Source organism: Seriola dumerili, unplaced genomic scaffold (genome assembly GCF_002260705.1).
Source record: "Seriola dumerili isolate Sdu_G_001 unplaced genomic scaffold, Sdu_1.0 BDQW01000012.1, whole genome shotgun sequence".
Classification (NCBI taxonomy): Eukaryota; Metazoa; Chordata; class Actinopteri; order Carangiformes; family Carangidae; genus Seriola; species Seriola dumerili.
In genome coordinates, this window is record NW_019174267.1 from 214,461 (window position 1) to 231,765 (window position 17,305).

At 41.5% G+C, this 17,305-nt stretch overlaps 1 protein-coding gene across 3 annotated transcripts; it reads right to left on the minus strand.

Annotated features, from left to right (window-relative positions):
* Window positions 1–1,863: 1,863 nt before the first annotated feature.
* Window positions 1,864–16,811, minus strand: LOC111225340 (para-nitrobenzyl esterase-like). Of its 3 annotated transcripts, none has more exons than XM_022750145.1 (10): window positions 16,771–16,811; window positions 15,072–15,342; window positions 12,563–12,983; window positions 10,538–10,645; window positions 9,292–9,488; window positions 7,507–7,706; window positions 7,359–7,417; window positions 5,722–5,889; window positions 4,436–4,663; window positions 3,148–3,290 (listed from the first exon to the last, which is right to left on the minus strand). In XM_022750145.1, exons 2-10 carry the CDS (start codon window positions 15,333–15,335, stop codon window positions 3,148–3,150), a joined length of 1,788 nt encoding a protein of 595 aa, XP_022605866.1. In that variant the 5' UTR covers window positions 15,336–15,342; window positions 16,771–16,811. The 3 variants fall into 3 exon arrangements, with proteins under 3 accessions (XP_022605883.1, XP_022605866.1, XP_022605875.1); XM_022750154.1 differs by lacking the exon at window positions 16,771–16,811 and adding an exon at window positions 16,617–16,709; XM_022750162.1 differs by lacking the exon at window positions 16,771–16,811 and having other exon boundaries at window positions 1,864–3,290; window positions 15,072–15,335.
* Window positions 16,812–17,305: the final 494 nt, after the last annotated feature.

A 17,305-nucleotide genomic window follows, 5' to 3' on the forward strand; every position in this document is an offset into this window, starting at 1 on the left:
GGTTACACTCAGACAGCACATTAACACACACATACGCGCACACGCTCACGCATGCACGCACGTACAGGGTGCAGCAGACGTACGGGACAGAGGAGCTCCTGGTCCAGGATCCGAGCAGCAGCAGTAGCGGAGGAGCAGGGACAGGGGGAGGAGGAGGAGGCGCACTGAGCAGGCGCCGCAGCGTGGCACCCGTCAGCCGTGTGTGAGCTGTAGGACCCGGCCTTAAAGACACAGAACACACACACACACACACACACACACACACACACACACACACGGGACAAACACACACACACACACACACACACACACACACACACACACACACACACACACACACACACACACACACACACACACACACACACACACACACCTCAGGGTTTCCTCTGCTGCCATCTGCTGGAGAGAGAGAGAAGTGCAGGGATGCTCCACACACAAGGACGGATTATGAGACAATGGGCACGTGGGCACAGGCATGTAAAGCCCCCCCCCCCCCCACCCCACCACCCCTCCTATACAAGAGCAAGACCCACAAACTGATCATCTAATTGTTTTCATTCATTCATACAAAATGTAAAAATACTTAAATGAAGAGAGTTTTCCACCCAGATATCAATGTTCAGGTCAGTAATATTTAAAGCTGTGGTTCTGGGGCCATCTGGTGGGTCGCAGTGGTACTGCAGATGGGCTGACAAATCATTTGCAAAATAATTTTGGTAAAAAGATGTCATTATATAAAAAAACTGAAAATATAAATAATGTCTTAAATGTTTTAAAATGAAATGATCTTTAAAAACAGTTAAAATGTCAGATCAGATGACAAACTGAACACTACATATTATTTAATGTGTTTTATATTCTCAACCTTAATTATTCCTCTTTCAAACTAATTAATTACTTCATTTTATCCTAGTATTAGTATTTCCATTTCTCCAGTTTCAGATCATAATTGCTTTGAAGTTATAATAATCGTAAAGCTGACACATAGAAATCAAGCAGCCTAGATCAGAGAACACCAGTGTAAGAGTTGTGTATTTATTGTGTGTGTGTTGTCGTCTTTGCTTTTAGTTTATTTGAGTTTTTCTTGCTGTTGACAGTCGTCGTGATTCACCTGGTTAAATAAAATAAAAATAAATAATTGCAGCAGAATGTTGGCTAATCTACAATTCTAAATCTAGAAAACAAATCTTTCCCTCCTTTGAAAAAAACTCAATATTAAATACAAATAATTAATTTGGTGTCAATTTATTGAACATATAAAGTGATAAAGTGAATCAACACACAGCACAACATGATATTCAAGGATAATTACTGTTTGCAAATCTTTAAAAAACACACACACACACACACACAATGCAAAGCTCACGCGTTGTTAAAAACAACCAGATGATAAAATGACAGTGGTCAGTTTAAAAGGAAAAGAAATGTTTTGTGAATTAAAACGCAGCTTCATAAACATCTGGAATGAACTTGGTTCAACTGACTACAATCAAATATCCACGTAAAAAACAAAAAAAAAAAAACATACGTTCACAGGAAAGTGCAAAGACTGAGTGGCCAAGCGTTGAGGTTATGAGTCAGTGCAAACAGCAGGACTTCACCAGTTCACAACACAAACACTGTGATTCACCGACACGTTCACAGGCTCCACAGAAACAAACAAACAAAAAGAAATACTACAAAAATCAAGCTTACACATCTCACCCCCCCCCCCCCCCCCCCCCCACTTCATTTCCCTGAATTTAAAAATCCACATCAACTCTACCAGGCAACAAACTGAATCTTCTTCTCATGTTTTTAGCTCCTTGTGAGTCGAATTCTCCACAGGACGAGGCATTAAAGTATTAAAGTGTAATTTTCTTTCTTTTAGTCAACCGCTTTTTTTTTTTTTTCCATGTCAAGAATATTAGAAACCAGGTGAAGCCGCGTCCTGACGACGCTTAAGGTGCTTTTAAGGTCAAACAACCGCACCTGAAGGTCAACAGTCCAACATTTACCTCATTATCTAGTATATTATATTAAGTCAGGGTCGGTTCAACATCGGGTCATGAAGGCAGCTCCCACAACAGGGTTCAGGGACCAACAGGGGCCACGAGTTAATTCTCCAAAAGCCACAGTTACATCAATAAAACCTGATTACCTGCTGGACCCTGGACCCCCAGGAACCCCAACCGCTTCAGGTTCAATTCAAGAGTTTTGGATCATTAGCTACTGTTGTCTGGTTTCGCATTTTTATTATAAATATTTTATCGTAAAATGTTTCTGTTCATTTTAAAGTATCTGACCTGCTTTTTTCTTCTTCTTGTTTATTGTTTCGCACCAAAACACCAAAGCTAATTCCTCGTATGTGAAAACCTGCTTGATAATAAACCTGGTTCTGGTTCTGGTTCTGGTGCATGTTCCTCAATGAAGTTATATTTAATCTAATTACACTGAATATCTTGGGTCAGGCAACGCTCCAATATAAAAGTACATAATTTCAGAATTTCTCAGAAGCTGAAATCTTCAAGATTGAGACACAAAATTTGAACTTTTAAAGAGTGTATGAATCCCTGAAGCAGATCCCTGTGAGGCGGGAGAATACCAGACATGATGAGATTAATATTCAACAGCCGACTCAAAAATCTAAATATTCTGGACGGAGATCTTCATACAGACTCACTTCACTCTGACCCGACACAGGAATAACTCTCTCTTCTTCATCGTGTGATTCACTGTCAGTCGCACTGGTCGACATGTTTCCTTCACACCTTCAACAGACTCCCAGTGACTTCAGCAGCCAGACTGATAAAGGGTCAATTCACCCAAATTACAACATAAACAAAAAACACCTTCTCACTTACCTTACCTTAGAAATTAAATGTCTGTACAAATAAAACCAAAAGCACCTGCATCACAGGAAGCAGGAAAATAAGTTTGATGTAATTTGAACTGACGCTTGAAGTCAGACGAGTTACTGAAACACAAATATGACAGTTTTTACTCCAAAACAATAAACAATAACTCCGAAACCAATAAAATGTTCTACTTCCTGTCTGGTTTTTAGACTTTTTAAAGATGGCTGCTGCAGGATTTGAGCCGGGTGACACAGGATCTGGTCTATGTGAGTTCACCTCAGCGTTGACACAAAGCGTTGGTGAAGCTTCAGTTGGACCAGGCGTAGGCGTACAGGCCGTTCTCCCTCCACAGGTCGCACTGAGCGGCAGAGTAGTTCCGGGACAACCACAGCTCGTTGGACAGGAGGGCAATGGCTGCTGGGTACTCGGGCCACTCGCTCCCCATCTTACCTGCACGACAGAAAGGAGGAGGTGAGACTCTGGCACCAGACGACAGAGTGAAAGCCGAGTTCAGACTCTGGAGTTTGTTCTGCTCTGATTCTTCTGTCACCTCCGTCTTCTCTCTGTGCTCCTCCATTTACAAACAGAGAAATTTAACCAGAGAAATTCTGTTTCGGTCAGTCATCATCTGAAAACACCTCAGCCTCCAAAACAAAGAGCCTGATTTTCTTTGTTTCTTCTGGTCATCGATTGATGAACCTGCAGTAAATAACCTGATCGTGTTTGTTCTTTATATTTCAGATCAATATTTTATAGACTAACTAAATAACAAATGAATTAAATTAAGGATGAAGGACGGTGGAAAACATTATAAATAAAATTTCATTTGCAGCCCTCCTCCTGCACAAAAGGGATGAAGTCCAAAGAAATCCTTTCAACTGACAAATATAAATATATATGATCAATCGATTTGTTGTTTGTACAGATGTTTTAACAGATTTCCCTTCAAACGTTCAGCTGGCCTGTACATAGTCACACAGCGGCCATTTTCCGTCACGCTCAGGTAACAAGTCATATAAACAGAGATTCTGACATTTCGATCGATGAGCAACAGAAAAGACGACGGATTCTGAAAGATCACTGCAGATCAAGCACATTAAGCCTGGAAGTGAAGTCACATTTTTCGACCATTTACAAGATTTATTCAGAGACATTAAAGTGTTCAACGCTTCCCACCCTCAGTGTGACGCGTGACGAAAAATGGCCGCCGTGTGAATATCGGCCCAAACTGCCAGAATCAGGCGCAGCAAGTTCAAGAGTAACATCGAGATGTAGAACAGATCAAAAGAGAGACCGGCGTTCATCTCCGACATTCAGCGAGGAAACTTTTAAAATATCAAGAATTAAAAATGGAGTTTGGCGTGTTTGTGAAAGCCGTTCACCTGCTCTACAACGACCTCCTGTGGTCGTACCTGTGAGGTCCAGGGAGCATTTGAAAACTAATTTGCACATGCAGCGGAAAACAAAGCACGAGTTAAAGTGAAAGTGCATCAAACACTTCCTGTACTTCACAGCTACAGGAGGTCTGATGCTGCTGATGCTCAAAACACAGACGAGCCGGTGAACACGAGCTCAGTGGGATGAAGCACCGTCACCTGTTTTAGCGAAGCCGACGAGGTGACGTGTGACGAGCTCCTGGAAGCTCTTGTCGTGGTCAGAGAGCGGCTTCCCCAGGACGGACTCCAGGCCGCCGAAGAAAGCCACGGCGTCCAGGCAGTGGAAGGAGAAGCGGCTGGGGAACGGCAGCACGTCTCCAGACACGTTGACCGGTCCGGACGGCGTGTGCGTCACCACGTAGCGATACACAGGGCTGTCGAGAGCAGCTGCAGACACAGAGAGGTTAATCACATTCAGATGAGTGACCATATTGGACCTGGGACATCAACAACTGGTGCACATCTGTAATATTCACACAAGTTTTTTAAATCCTTTTTTTTTTACTTTTAGACAAGATTATTAAATAAAATAAAACCCTCAGGACGAGACGACTCCGTTTCTTCAGGGGAGAAAAGTTTCATAAAACGAAGAATATTTCAAAACCACTAATGAAAGAAGTTGCTGTGTGAACATACAATGAGCTGGTGTTTATGTTTGAATGTTCGATATTCTCGGAGGAAACTAAAGGAACTCATATACAGAGGCCTACAGAGGAAAAGTCTGATGTTATCTCAGTCTTTCTAATCCTCTGACTTCTCTGCTCCGTCTCACTCTGACAACATCAACCTTTAAAAACAAAATATAAACTTAAAAATACTTTAAAAACTCCTCAGTAACGTCCTCAAACAGCTGCTCACCGGATCATTTCCAGAGGGACATGAAGGAAACTGTCTCCCTGCAACACTGATGTGTTTTTAATAGTTTCTTCTGGACTCAGTTTTGTCTGTGTTAATGATGTTTTTTAAGAGAGACGTGTTAAATACACAGAGGAGCAGCTGTTTCATTCTTCAGGAATAAACTGAATATTTCTTGGGGGGGGGGGGTTCACTGAAAAATGACGATAGGGTGATCAACGAATCCCTGATTCATCATCGTCATCCGGACTGGTTGTTATGCAGCTCCAGAAAAACAGGCTGTGCTACACACAACAAAAAAAATAAAAATAACAAAACCCCCCAATGAACCGTGTAGAAAAAAAACACCCATGATGCCTTGCGGTTGCCTCTCACAGCAGCTAAATGTCAGTTAACTCAGAGCTTCACCACTCAGTGAGTTTAACTGCCCCTCAGGCACAAAACTCCATGAGGCAGAGAAACAGTGACGAGCTGCAGCAGCTGAAACTCAAGAGAGGAATCGGTCCAGCTTAGTTTTTCACAATAAAAGCATTTGTAACACTCACACGCTAATGCTCTAAAATACGAGACGCTGCAGGGCCTGAGTTTACCTGCGGCCCTCCTGGCCAGGTCGTTGTTGGGACAGGTGACCCTGATGTCGGACACCATGGTGGTGTACATTCTCTCCGGACAGCGGTTTCTGGTGGGGCATCGGGACGAGAACGGATACAGGTTCAACGCCGCCGTGGTCAGATTCTCGCTGAAGGACCGGAGTTTCTCTGAGGGGAGAAGAGAAGATACAGAAACCAGACAGATCTGATCACATGATTATTGTCTAATCAAACCTGCTGACTCTCATTTATCTCCTCTAACGAAGCCTGGGTGTTTATTATATATTTAAAACATCGCTCTGATATCTTATTTACTTGGATTCTTCTCACTTTGTCTTGTAATTTAAAATTTTTAACTTAAAAACTGTTGATTGTTAATATGTGTAATAACTAATTAAGGGGATTACTGGAAATCTTCATCCCTATACTCATGTTTTATCTGTTTTATCTTATATTTTATTTACTTCACATTAAAAGCTGTTTGCGTCTTTTTAAAACAGTGTTTTACCTGGTGGTTGAGAGGAACTTTACAAATAAATCCATCTTTTCATATCACTAAAAACAAACTCTCTAAATTATTTTCTAACCACTGAACTAATTACAGAACCAGACTTTTTAATAAACGTGTTAATCTTCCCGTCGTTGGCAGAAACGACCTCGACGTCAACCAGCGTCAGAAAACACAGAGAGGTCTTTACTGTCACTGACGCCGTGTCGAGCCGCCGCTGAGACTCGTGAGAAAAACTATTCCCATGAAAATTTCAACAAGCTGAACCTCAGCTCACAGTCTTCATCAAACATTCAGCAACCTGCTGTGCACGTTAGCTAGCGTGACATGCTACACACGCTAACTGATCTGACGTGTAATAAACAGGGTTATATCTTACAGGTAATCCAAAAGCTGAGACATTATTGAAGCTGGTCCGGTTCTTCTGGGTTTATATGTAAAGCTATCACGAGTGTATTTTGTGTGTTTAAGGACTGTTTATCTCAGTATTTAATGGTGCCACATGTTGGGGATAGATGTGTGTTTTAAGGACTGTAAGGACTGGACTGACTGATGATGGACTGATTGACATTACTCCTCTCCTGGCCTCTCTGCATCGGCTCCCGCTTCGCTATAGGATAGAATTTAAGGTTCTATTGTTTGTTTTTAAAGCCGCTAATGGAGCAGCTCCCCCCTGCATCACACACCTTTTATTCTTTTTTTTAAATTAAAGTTATATTTTTGGACATTTTTGCCTTTATTCTGACAGTACAGTGACAGATAGACAGGAATCCAGGGGGGGCGGGGGGGCGGGTTGATGTTGTTGTGTTTTCCTGGTGTTGTGTCAGCTGTTTTCAAATGTGCTTTATGAATAAATTTGATTTGATTTGATTTGATTTGATTTGATGGCGGAGCCGGGGTGAAGGGTGAAAGGAGGACAGTCAGAAAGGTTAGTGGACAAAAAGCTGCAGAATTCACAAAGGATCTTTTCTTCTGCTGAAAGTTTCTTCAAACTGAACTCTGTGGTGTGGCAGTTCAAACATCATCCATATAAGAGTCAGGCTCTCCTCCACACCACCACCACCACCATCATCATCATCATCATCATCATCATCATCAGGGTCACTAACGTCCACACAGCAGCCATTACCTGTCACGAACCACTGGTAGTCCCCCCAGGTCCACATGGAGATGTTTCCAGCCGGAGGACTGTGGAGGAGACACACAAGCACCGAGTCACAGTTTGATCACAGGACGAGCCGATGACGGCGATGAACTTGAGCCAGGTGAGCTCTCACCTGAAGTCCGCCTCCTGCTCCGTCGTCCCGACGACGAACGGGACATCGCTGTGGTCTCCTTTCTTCTCCCACACCTCAAAAGGCGGAGCTTCCAGAACGAAGCCGTCCACCACCGCCACGGGGCCGACGAAGCGCCCTCTGGTGGGGAGATCTGTCGCGTCATCTGCTGCCCAGGAGGGGTAGTCCTGCCAGGGCACAGCCTGAGGGGGGGGGGTAATAATCACATCCTTCATTTAAGTTCAGTATCAGCAGCAAAATGTTCTTAAAGTATCAAAACTTGTTCTTGTTCTGCAGTAAAATGTGCTGATAAATGATTAAATATGATATTATTACATTATTAATCATCGACGCTGCAGCTGCATTTTACTGAAATGAAAGTTCTGATACAGAAATCTCTTTTCAGCTGCAGGATATTCTCTCTCTCTCTTTCTCTGTGAAATATTGAATCATTTTTCCTCCTCGGCTCTGAACCACCTGCGAGGTTCAGGTGAGAAATCACGCTCTGGATGATCTGCTAACGACACACCTGACGTGTGACACGAGGCTCCAACTGCTTTACTGAACAAGCCAAAAATATTTGACCCAATTGATTTTAAGCTCATCATATGTTTTATTTCTATATAAAATCTGATCTGTAATATATTTAAAAAAAAAGATCTATAAAACTTTAGAATAAAAGTGCTGAGAGAAGGAAACAGAAATGATATTAAATCATGCTGATTCGGCTGATTTGATGTTTATTCCTGTGATTTTCCAGTTGTATCAGCAGCAGATACAACTTTTTACAGTATGTGGTTTATGTTAAGAAGGAATTTTGGGAACTAAGCTACACCAGTCTCTGCAGCAGACACCTGGTCTCTGTGAAGCTTGTTGGGGACTATTTTCAGAGGCGGATTAATCCACGTCTGGTGATGTCTCAGAGGAATCCGATCCGTCAGGCTCAGACACACACACAGGACTGGAGGAGGGTTTTTCTCGTGGGTCTTTTCAAACACACATGTAGCTTTAAAACTGAACATATCACTGCCTTTAAATCAAGAATTAATCGTCAAAAACGCTGAATTACAAAATAAATCTCATTCAAATTTACAGAACAAATAAAGGAAAAAGCTGAAGAAAAATGTAAATAAATATAAAATAATCCTGAGTGGCAGCTGGAAAATTGTAAAGTGACATTTAATAAAAGTAATAACAGCAATAGACAGTGTGACGACTGCTGCACTTATGAAAGTTCAGTCGTCATCCTTTTTACTGCCTGTTATTTCATCTCATCACATATATTATTCATTCTTCATCTCAGAGCTACAGTCAGACACGTTGAACAGAAAACGACTGCTTCTTCTTCTCTTTAAAAAAAAAAAAATAATAATCTTAATGGCGTCTCAGAGTTAAGGTGTGGAAACACCTGTCTTCAATCACATCTGCGGAAGATTCACAGGAAAAATAAAAAAGTATGAAATAAAAATCTTTCCATTATGTTCAGCGTCCAATTTCTTCATTAACTTTCACAGTAAAATTAGAAACTCTCAGGAGCTCTAATACCTGGATGTGACATTATAATCCATCAAAATGAAAGAGCAATTTTAAAATCATGTCACGAGCTATGAATCAGATATTTCATGAAATCTCCAAATATTAAAAGGAGGAACTGCTCGACTGTATTTTTCTGTTATTAGATTTTTCTCTGCTTCAACAGAAATGATTCCTTTGTTCAGATTTAACAGGAAAACTCCCACAAAAGTTGCGAGAGTTGAGGAGGAAGTGGAGACGCTGTGTGTTTCCCACCTGCAGCACCTGTCGGACAGGAAGACCCCTGAGGCAGGTCGGGTCGCTGCAGCCCGTCTTCTTCAGGAACACCAGGTTGCTGGACTCGGCCTGCGCCAGCGTCGCGTTGTAGACGTACGAACCGCTCATGTCCACCGCCGCGTGGAAGAGGCCCTTCGCCAGCGGGGACATCATCAGGGTCCACACCGACGTCCCACCTGCACCACAACAGGTGAAACGTGTGACTGAAGATCACTGAAGAACCCAGTCTGTGTGTCGTTGATGATCTAACGTATGACTCTGTAAAATGTAGTTAACTCTATTCAGGTTGCAACTAATTAATATTTTCATTAGAGATTATTTTCTTGATTAATTCTTTGGTTTTATTCTATGAAAAGCAGCAAATACTTACTTTTCAAGAACCTGGAACCATCAGATATTTTGCATTTTTGATTTAAAAATGACTTAAACGATTAATCACTTTATAATAATACAAAAAAACTATTATTTGACTAATTGCTGATACCAATATTTAAACCTTTAAAGCTCCTCCAGTGTAAAGGTCTCTGTCCATGTGTAGTGTGATTATAGATCAGGTCTAGCTTCTATATTAATACTGTAGAGAGGCTCAGAGCCTCCTCTCTTCTGATTGGCTCACAGACCTGTTGTTACTAGAGCTCCAGAGAGAAGCCTGAGAGAGGAGATGTAAAACTACACTGAGATGGTTTTTATATCTTCTTCTGGATCAACACTTCAAATAAAACACAGAAGAAGAAGAAACTATGGAGCCCTAAAATAAATTAATAATAAAATAAAAATTGCTCTGAATTCAAACAAACAGTATCTGACATTTCTCTACTGCAGCTTTATGTGTGTGTGTGTGTGTGTGTGTGTGTGTGTGTGTATATATATATATATATATATTATTATTATTATATTATATTTTCTTAATTTCATTCTAATAATTTCTTCATGTTACAACCTTTGACATGGTTTTATTTTTCTGAACAATTTCTCTTTCTTTCTATTTTCTGCCTCTTAAATAAACTTACGTTGTCTAACACGTGTCCCGGCTTGAAAACCAGGTGAACACATGAAGGAATCTCGTTCTGCCAGTTTCTGCTGCGACTCTTTCCAGCGTCTTCACAGTGTAGACAGACACTTTGAAAAGTTTGTTATTGTTGTTGTTGGTGGTGGTGTAGTTAAACCCTCTGTGGCAGGTCTGTGAGACTCACCATGTAGTCACAGCAACTTCCTGTTTCCGTACCTGAGCTCTGTCCGAAGATGGTGACTTTCCCTGGATCTCCTCCGAACAAGTGGATGTTCCTCTGGACCCACTTCAGAGCTGCGATCTGGTCCAGGAAGCCATAGTTCCCTGCAGAGGAGAAGGAGTGAGGAGTGAGGAGTGGGGGGGTTGGGGGAGGGAGGGATCAATTAGCAACGAGAACCTGCTTTGATGTGGCCTTGTTTCCGGCGTCCCAATTTCTCCGTTGGAAACAAAAAGCGGCCGGCTGTGGCGTTCTGGCAGCCTGAACTAAATTTAACTCTTTTCAAGCGGAGGGAGCGAGGAAGGAAATGGGGCATGGAATTAGGAGGATTCAAAATTAGAAACGTGAGAGCGGGAGAAAGAAGCGGCTCCTGGAAGATGAAGAGGACTCGTGCGCCCCTGTCATCACGCTATCATGTCATGTGAGGCTCTCTCTCATTTAACGGGTCACTTCACATCAAGGTCACAGCAGAGTTTTTTTTTTTTTTTTTGTGGATTACGTAACAGAAATCACCCAGCTTGACTCGCAATGCAGCGATCTGTGTCCCACAGCGTTAACGTGTTAGCGTGAAGAGAGGAATTAGCTTCATTTATCCAGACGACATTAACATTCATGAAACATTCACATCTTAATGGAAAAGGGATGGACTGTTCAGCATTCAAACTGAGCACAATGCAAACACCATGAATATTTCAGGACTCTGCTTTAAGTGACACACAGCTCATAAGAGCGCACACACCCATTATCACTTCTTTAACACAATGTGATGCACCACACTGATCTCATTTAGGCTTTTAAAGCTTCCTGCGGCTGCACGGCGACGATCACACACTTCTCCAATTCCCTGATCCTCATTTGTGTTTTTTAACCGAGCGTGTAAAAAGCTGTTTGTTCAAACTCTGCTGCGTTTTAATGCACTTTGTTTCAGCTAATTTAGTCCAGTGAAAACGCCGCCCTTTGACCTCCGGTGGCACCAAATTACAAACCTGAAAATGAGCTGCAAGCTGACTGAGCGTTTAGCATTCATGTGCTACTTTAGCACAAACAGGAATGTATGTAACAGTCAATCCGCCATTAAATTTCACAATGACACACTAAAAATCAAGTGTCTTTTCTTCTACATAGAGAGAGAGAGTGTCACAGGAAGTCATTCCTGCCTGTGGCCATCGAGCTATACAACATGTCCCTCAGGGCGTCTGACGCCACATCATCATTTCTTTATTTGTACTTATTAAATTATTCAAACAGTGCAATTTATATTCATAGCCTTACATATTCCATTTTTTATTTATATTTATAGTATAAGTACATATTTTTATAGTTTATGATTCTTTGTATCTTTACCTTTACCTATTACATAACTATATCTATTCTTTCTTTGCTGAGCGAGCAACTGCAACAAAATCTAATTTCCCCCTAGGATCAATAAAATATTCTGATGCAGACTGATACTGACTTGTTCTGACTGAAATATCTATTACTGTGGCTGTAATCGATCTGTTTGAATAATCATAAAATCCAGAGATCAATCTTTTAATATCCGTCTTTTACAGTCTCCTGTGAACGTGTGACGCTGTAACTCGAGATCTGGTCACATGACGTGACAGACAAAAACATGGCCGACGCGGCTCCACTGGAGGCACAGGTTTAAAGACAAATGTGTGTTTGCATTTCAAATTTAAAAAGCATGAAGACAGTGGAAAAAAAAAAAGTCAAATGTAAAATGTGCACAAAGAAACCAAAAGAAGAAGAAGTCGTGTTTATCTGTTGGTTCACCAGGTTATTACTGACCTCAGTGACTCTCATTCAGATCAAAGAAAAACTGGCGTGTAACTGAAATGTCTCTGAATGAATGGATTCAGGAAATCACTGACAATACCCCGCCCTAACTGTTACCAACATTCATGGTCCCCAGAGCTTGAATCCTCATTAGCTTGGTGATCCGACGTTGCGCCACCAGCAAGTCAAAGTTTTCACTGAACCAAACAGCAGGTTTACCTCGTGTGTTTGTGTCGCCGACTGACCTGAGGTGTTTCTCGGAGAACCTTCTCTCAGCATCTCCAGCGCCAGGAAGCCGAAGGCGTTGAGTCTGTAGTTGAAGCTGACGTAAACCATCCCCGTGTCTGCGGCAAGCTTCTCTGTGGGCGAGTAGCCCGGCTCTCCCCCGCTGAGCATGTGCAGGTATCCTCCGTGGATCCAGACCATGACGGGCAGCTTGGCGTCGGGGCGCAGCGTGGGCGTCCACACGTTGACGAAGAGGCAATCCTCCTGGCCCATCACCTTCCCCGTGCTCGACATGGGACGCACCTGAGGGCACATGCTGCGGAAGCGGCCCGCGTCCTTCACCCCACTCTTGCACACCGGGTCAGCCGGAGGAGCCCAGCGCAGGTCACCAATGGGCGGAGCGGCGTAGGCCATGCCCTTAAAGGAGTAGGCTCCATTTTTCTGAGGAGGAAAGATTAAAAAAGTGACTTTAAAGAAACCAGATGGAGCAGATGTTAATGTGAAACAGGCCTGGTGTTTGACATCATCAACCAATCAACAACAACTCTACTTTCAGGCTTCTTCTTTGCACTGCAGAATGACAGTGAAAACACCAGCAGACAGAGAGTTTACATTAAACACAGTGACAAGAACACAATGTAAAGAGAGGAAACAACAAACCTCTGCTGCAGCTCTGCAACAGTCCATTTAACTCTAATCTGTTATTAACCAGAAACTAACAATTAAACCTCTATAAATAACTTAGTTTTTTTGCCTCTTGTTAGAATCAAACATCAAATCATCATGTTTTAAGCAAAAAGGTTTTCATGTGTTGTGGTGTTTGTTTCCACCTGATGAATCTCAGTCCAGTGTTCCCTCTCTCTCTCTTTTAGCTCTGTGTTTGGTCTCCACCGGCTGCTGAGGGAAACATCTGGCTCTTTACTCTGTTCACCAGCTGCTCTCTGACTGAGTGTGTCTGCTGTTTGCTGCTGAGCAGGTAGAGGACAGTGTGTGTTTTTACAGATGTTTATCTGAACACAGCTGGATGAGAGTGAAGCAGAGCAGTGACAGATAAACAATGAGCTGAGAGTCACTGTAAAACTCTGTAAAGCTGAGGGAGCTGCAGATTCAGCTGATTATTCCTTTAATTAATTCATGTCATTTGATTCAGAGTTATTATACAAATATCACTTTTAGCTGCTTTGAATAAATTACTGATGAACCTATCTGCTCAATGCTCATTGGAAGTTTTCAAATGTCCAAAACTCAAAGACACTGAGTTTACAATCTGAGAAGCTGGAATCTGTGAGCGGCATTTTTAGGACTTATTTACTTTGAGGATTATTAATATTTTTTTGTCTGATTGATGAATCATTGCAGCGCTACTGTAGAGTCATGAAAGCTTTGGATGTGTCACCTCATCAACTGTCCAACACACTTAAACAGGTGAACATTCAAATGATTTCAAACTGTTGTATTTAAGATTTTGTATTTTACTTTTTTGCAATTGACTGTTTTAATGACATTATACATAAACAATAAACTTTTACTACATAAACACACTATAAACTCTTTGTGCAAAACATTTTATGCCTTGTTTTGAAACTAAGTTAAAATTCATTTTTCCTATTAAATAAATAAATAAATCAACTGATGTGTGTGACTGTGAAACTGGTCTGTGTTTGCTGTTCTCTGTGTGAAGTGGTTTCTGCTGGTGTTTTGACTCTGTGATAAACATGTTGTGCAACAGTAACTGGAGCTTCCTTAAAGGGAAACACCATGAAGGAAAAATACAGACAGTGTGGGAATTATAAGAAACACTAAATGTAAAGTGATGATAGGAATCTGCTTCATGCTGAATTCACTCCTGCGGCAGCTCAGTGCCAAAGGAGTTTCATCACAAGCTTCGCTTTATTATCGTTTCTGCAAGAACTTAAATTCATAAATAATATCTATGACATGTTGTTAGGGAAGTGAAAACCAAAGAGGCTTTAAAACAAGGAACTAGATGTGCTCAGAGGTCACAAGTTAAACTCAGGTTTAAAAAAAAAACTGGACTTTTCTGAGAATAAAATGTTTTTCAGTTAAAAGACGAACGTGTCGAGGTCGACTGTGGACGAGGTCTGGGCTTTCTATACGAAACAGAAGACGTTTGAGTTTACTGTGATTGAAAAGTGAGGCAGAAAGAATTAAGAATTTGTCACTTTGGCTTGAAAAATTAGCAACACTGAGATTGAAAGTGGCAGATAATTTACCACTGGGATATGTTGATTCTGATAAATGTCCTCAGGTGATGTCACCTGAGTCAGCGTGGGACAGGTGACTACAGGTCTTAAAAAGTAAAACAAAAACATCTGGGGGTGTGGAGTTAGAAAGAAGTGAAGCTACCAGACCTCTGTTGCCCCCCCCCTTCATCCCTACATCAGCTGCCACCCCAATCTACCACCAAACTATCAGAGGTTGAGTTGCATTGTGGGTAATGTAGGCGCCAGGTTTTGACAAGGAAGAGTGTGGGATGGGATGAGAAAGTTGTCTAGAGTCGAAACTCACGTGTCTTCCTCTGTACTCTCCACAGTCCGTCGCCACCTGGGCGACGCCCGGCGGCAGCGTCTGGGCCATGTAGCCCAGGTAGGTGGCGAGGGCGAGCAGGGAGAGCACGCCGACGCAGATGAAGAAGATGCAGCGTCTGGAGAGCACCAGGAAGGGGCTGATGTAGTGTCTGTGACGGGCATACTGCACCTCCTCCTCGTCCTCCTCCTGGACCAGGTAGCGGTACTCGGTCCTCTCCGGGACCTCGAATGCGTCCTCATTCATCTTCGCTCTGGGACAGAAAAAAAAAAAACCAACAGCAACAGGTGAACAGAAGAGCTCACCTCAGATCAAATCAGATTTACTGTGGCCGACAGGTGCACAGTGGAGCTCCACATGCTCGGCTGCAGAAAATAAAACACGTGTTGACATTCTGGATAACAAGTTCATTCCAAAGACCTGTTCAGCATTAATAAAAAGGTGTGTGTGTGTTTGCACACTGTTTCATAACCTGCCTCTCAGATAGAGGTCAGAGTGGACGGCTGGTGTTTGTCAGTTACTGGTCTCTGAGTCAGGAAGGAGCAGAGAGTCTAATCCTGCTGAGGACCACACTTTCATTTCTCATTCGCTCTAATCTATTGTTTCCAGAGTGGGAGGAAGTGCGAGACACAAAGACTCAAACACACGACAGACTGATCAAAAAACACCTTTCAATATAAACTAGTCCAGTACAACAACATCCACTGCCACCTGAATAATAAACATGGACATCTTTCTGACAGCGTCAACAAGAACAAAAGAGGATGATGGGTTGTATTGCATTCGACTGAACATGTGTACCTAATAAAGTGGTTACTGATATAATAAGACATTACCAGCAGACATTCATACTTTAGTTGTTGTTTTTTATGACGCTTTTGATGTAATTCAGTGTCTTTTTTACTTTACCTGCATCTTTACTTCATTAAAGGATCTCAGTACTTCCTGTAATGTGATTAATGTGTTTGTGTAATTGTGTTTTTCATTACTCTGACATGGTGTGCTACAGTATTTCTGCACGTGCATGTAATTTTCATGTCTATATTTATGTCATTAAATGAGTTAAATCTGTCCTGACAGGCGCATGAAGCCTGTCGTGATATTTCAGACTCTGTCTTCATTATAAACAACAAACAGTAAATAAGGTGAGTGGAGTTCAGGTTCAGGCAACACGCAAACACAAAGGAAGAGGGAAAAAAAGTGCGGAACAATAAGCGGATATATCAGGAAAAACCACCCAGAGGTTCAGTGTTCAGCAGAGGGAATTAATGCAGCTCAATTTTTAACAAATATAATAATAATAACAATAATAATAATAATAATAATAATAATGATAATGATAGAAATACTTGGTAAAATACTAAATACATTCAGTTTTAGTGTCAAACGTTCAGCAGCGTCTGAATATTCAAAGTCTGTCGTTTTAACAGACAAATGTGCAGCTTTAAAATAAAAGAAGAAGCGGATGAAGTTCGTAGATTTAACGTGTTTACATGTGAAGTGACTCCGAGTTGTTTTGTTGGATACCTCCATGTTTTCCGCTCACTTTCTTGCCGTTTCCTTTTTTTTTTTTTATTTTCCTTTTCAGATAAACTCCCGCTGACCCCTCAGACTGCTCCTCACTGTAACTCTCCGATATCTGAGAGCGAACACATGACAAATACGATGTTTCACTACTCACCATGTCCAACACACACACAACTCATGGAGGAGAAAAGTCCAAACACTGAAGTTTACGCGTTTAGTTTTCTTTTCTTTTCTTTTTTTTGCTCTGGGTGGAGCGCGCATGTCCTTTTCTCTCTGTTTTTGACTTTTAAAGAGACAGTGCACTGAGGACTGACAGGAAAACACTTACATACTCACAGTTTATAGCTCCATGTTTTTACCCCAGAAACCAACCAGGAGCTGGGCTGAAATGATTAGTTGATTAATCAATTAATTAATTGATAGTAGATTACATAAACTCTATAATATAGATTGTACTTTCTTGTATAATTTTGTTGTAGTAGGTTACTGTGAAAGAATTACAATTAAATGGTGTTAACAGTCACAAATTATATTGAAGCCCATGGACATTGCTGTGTAATACAAATTACAAATTGTAGTTTCATGTATGTGTACTAACAAACATTATTGTGGTGTGTAGGAGAAAATACTATAAAAGAGATTAGCTCAGTTTTACAGGTGTGTTATACAGGATTCACTAAAATACTTAT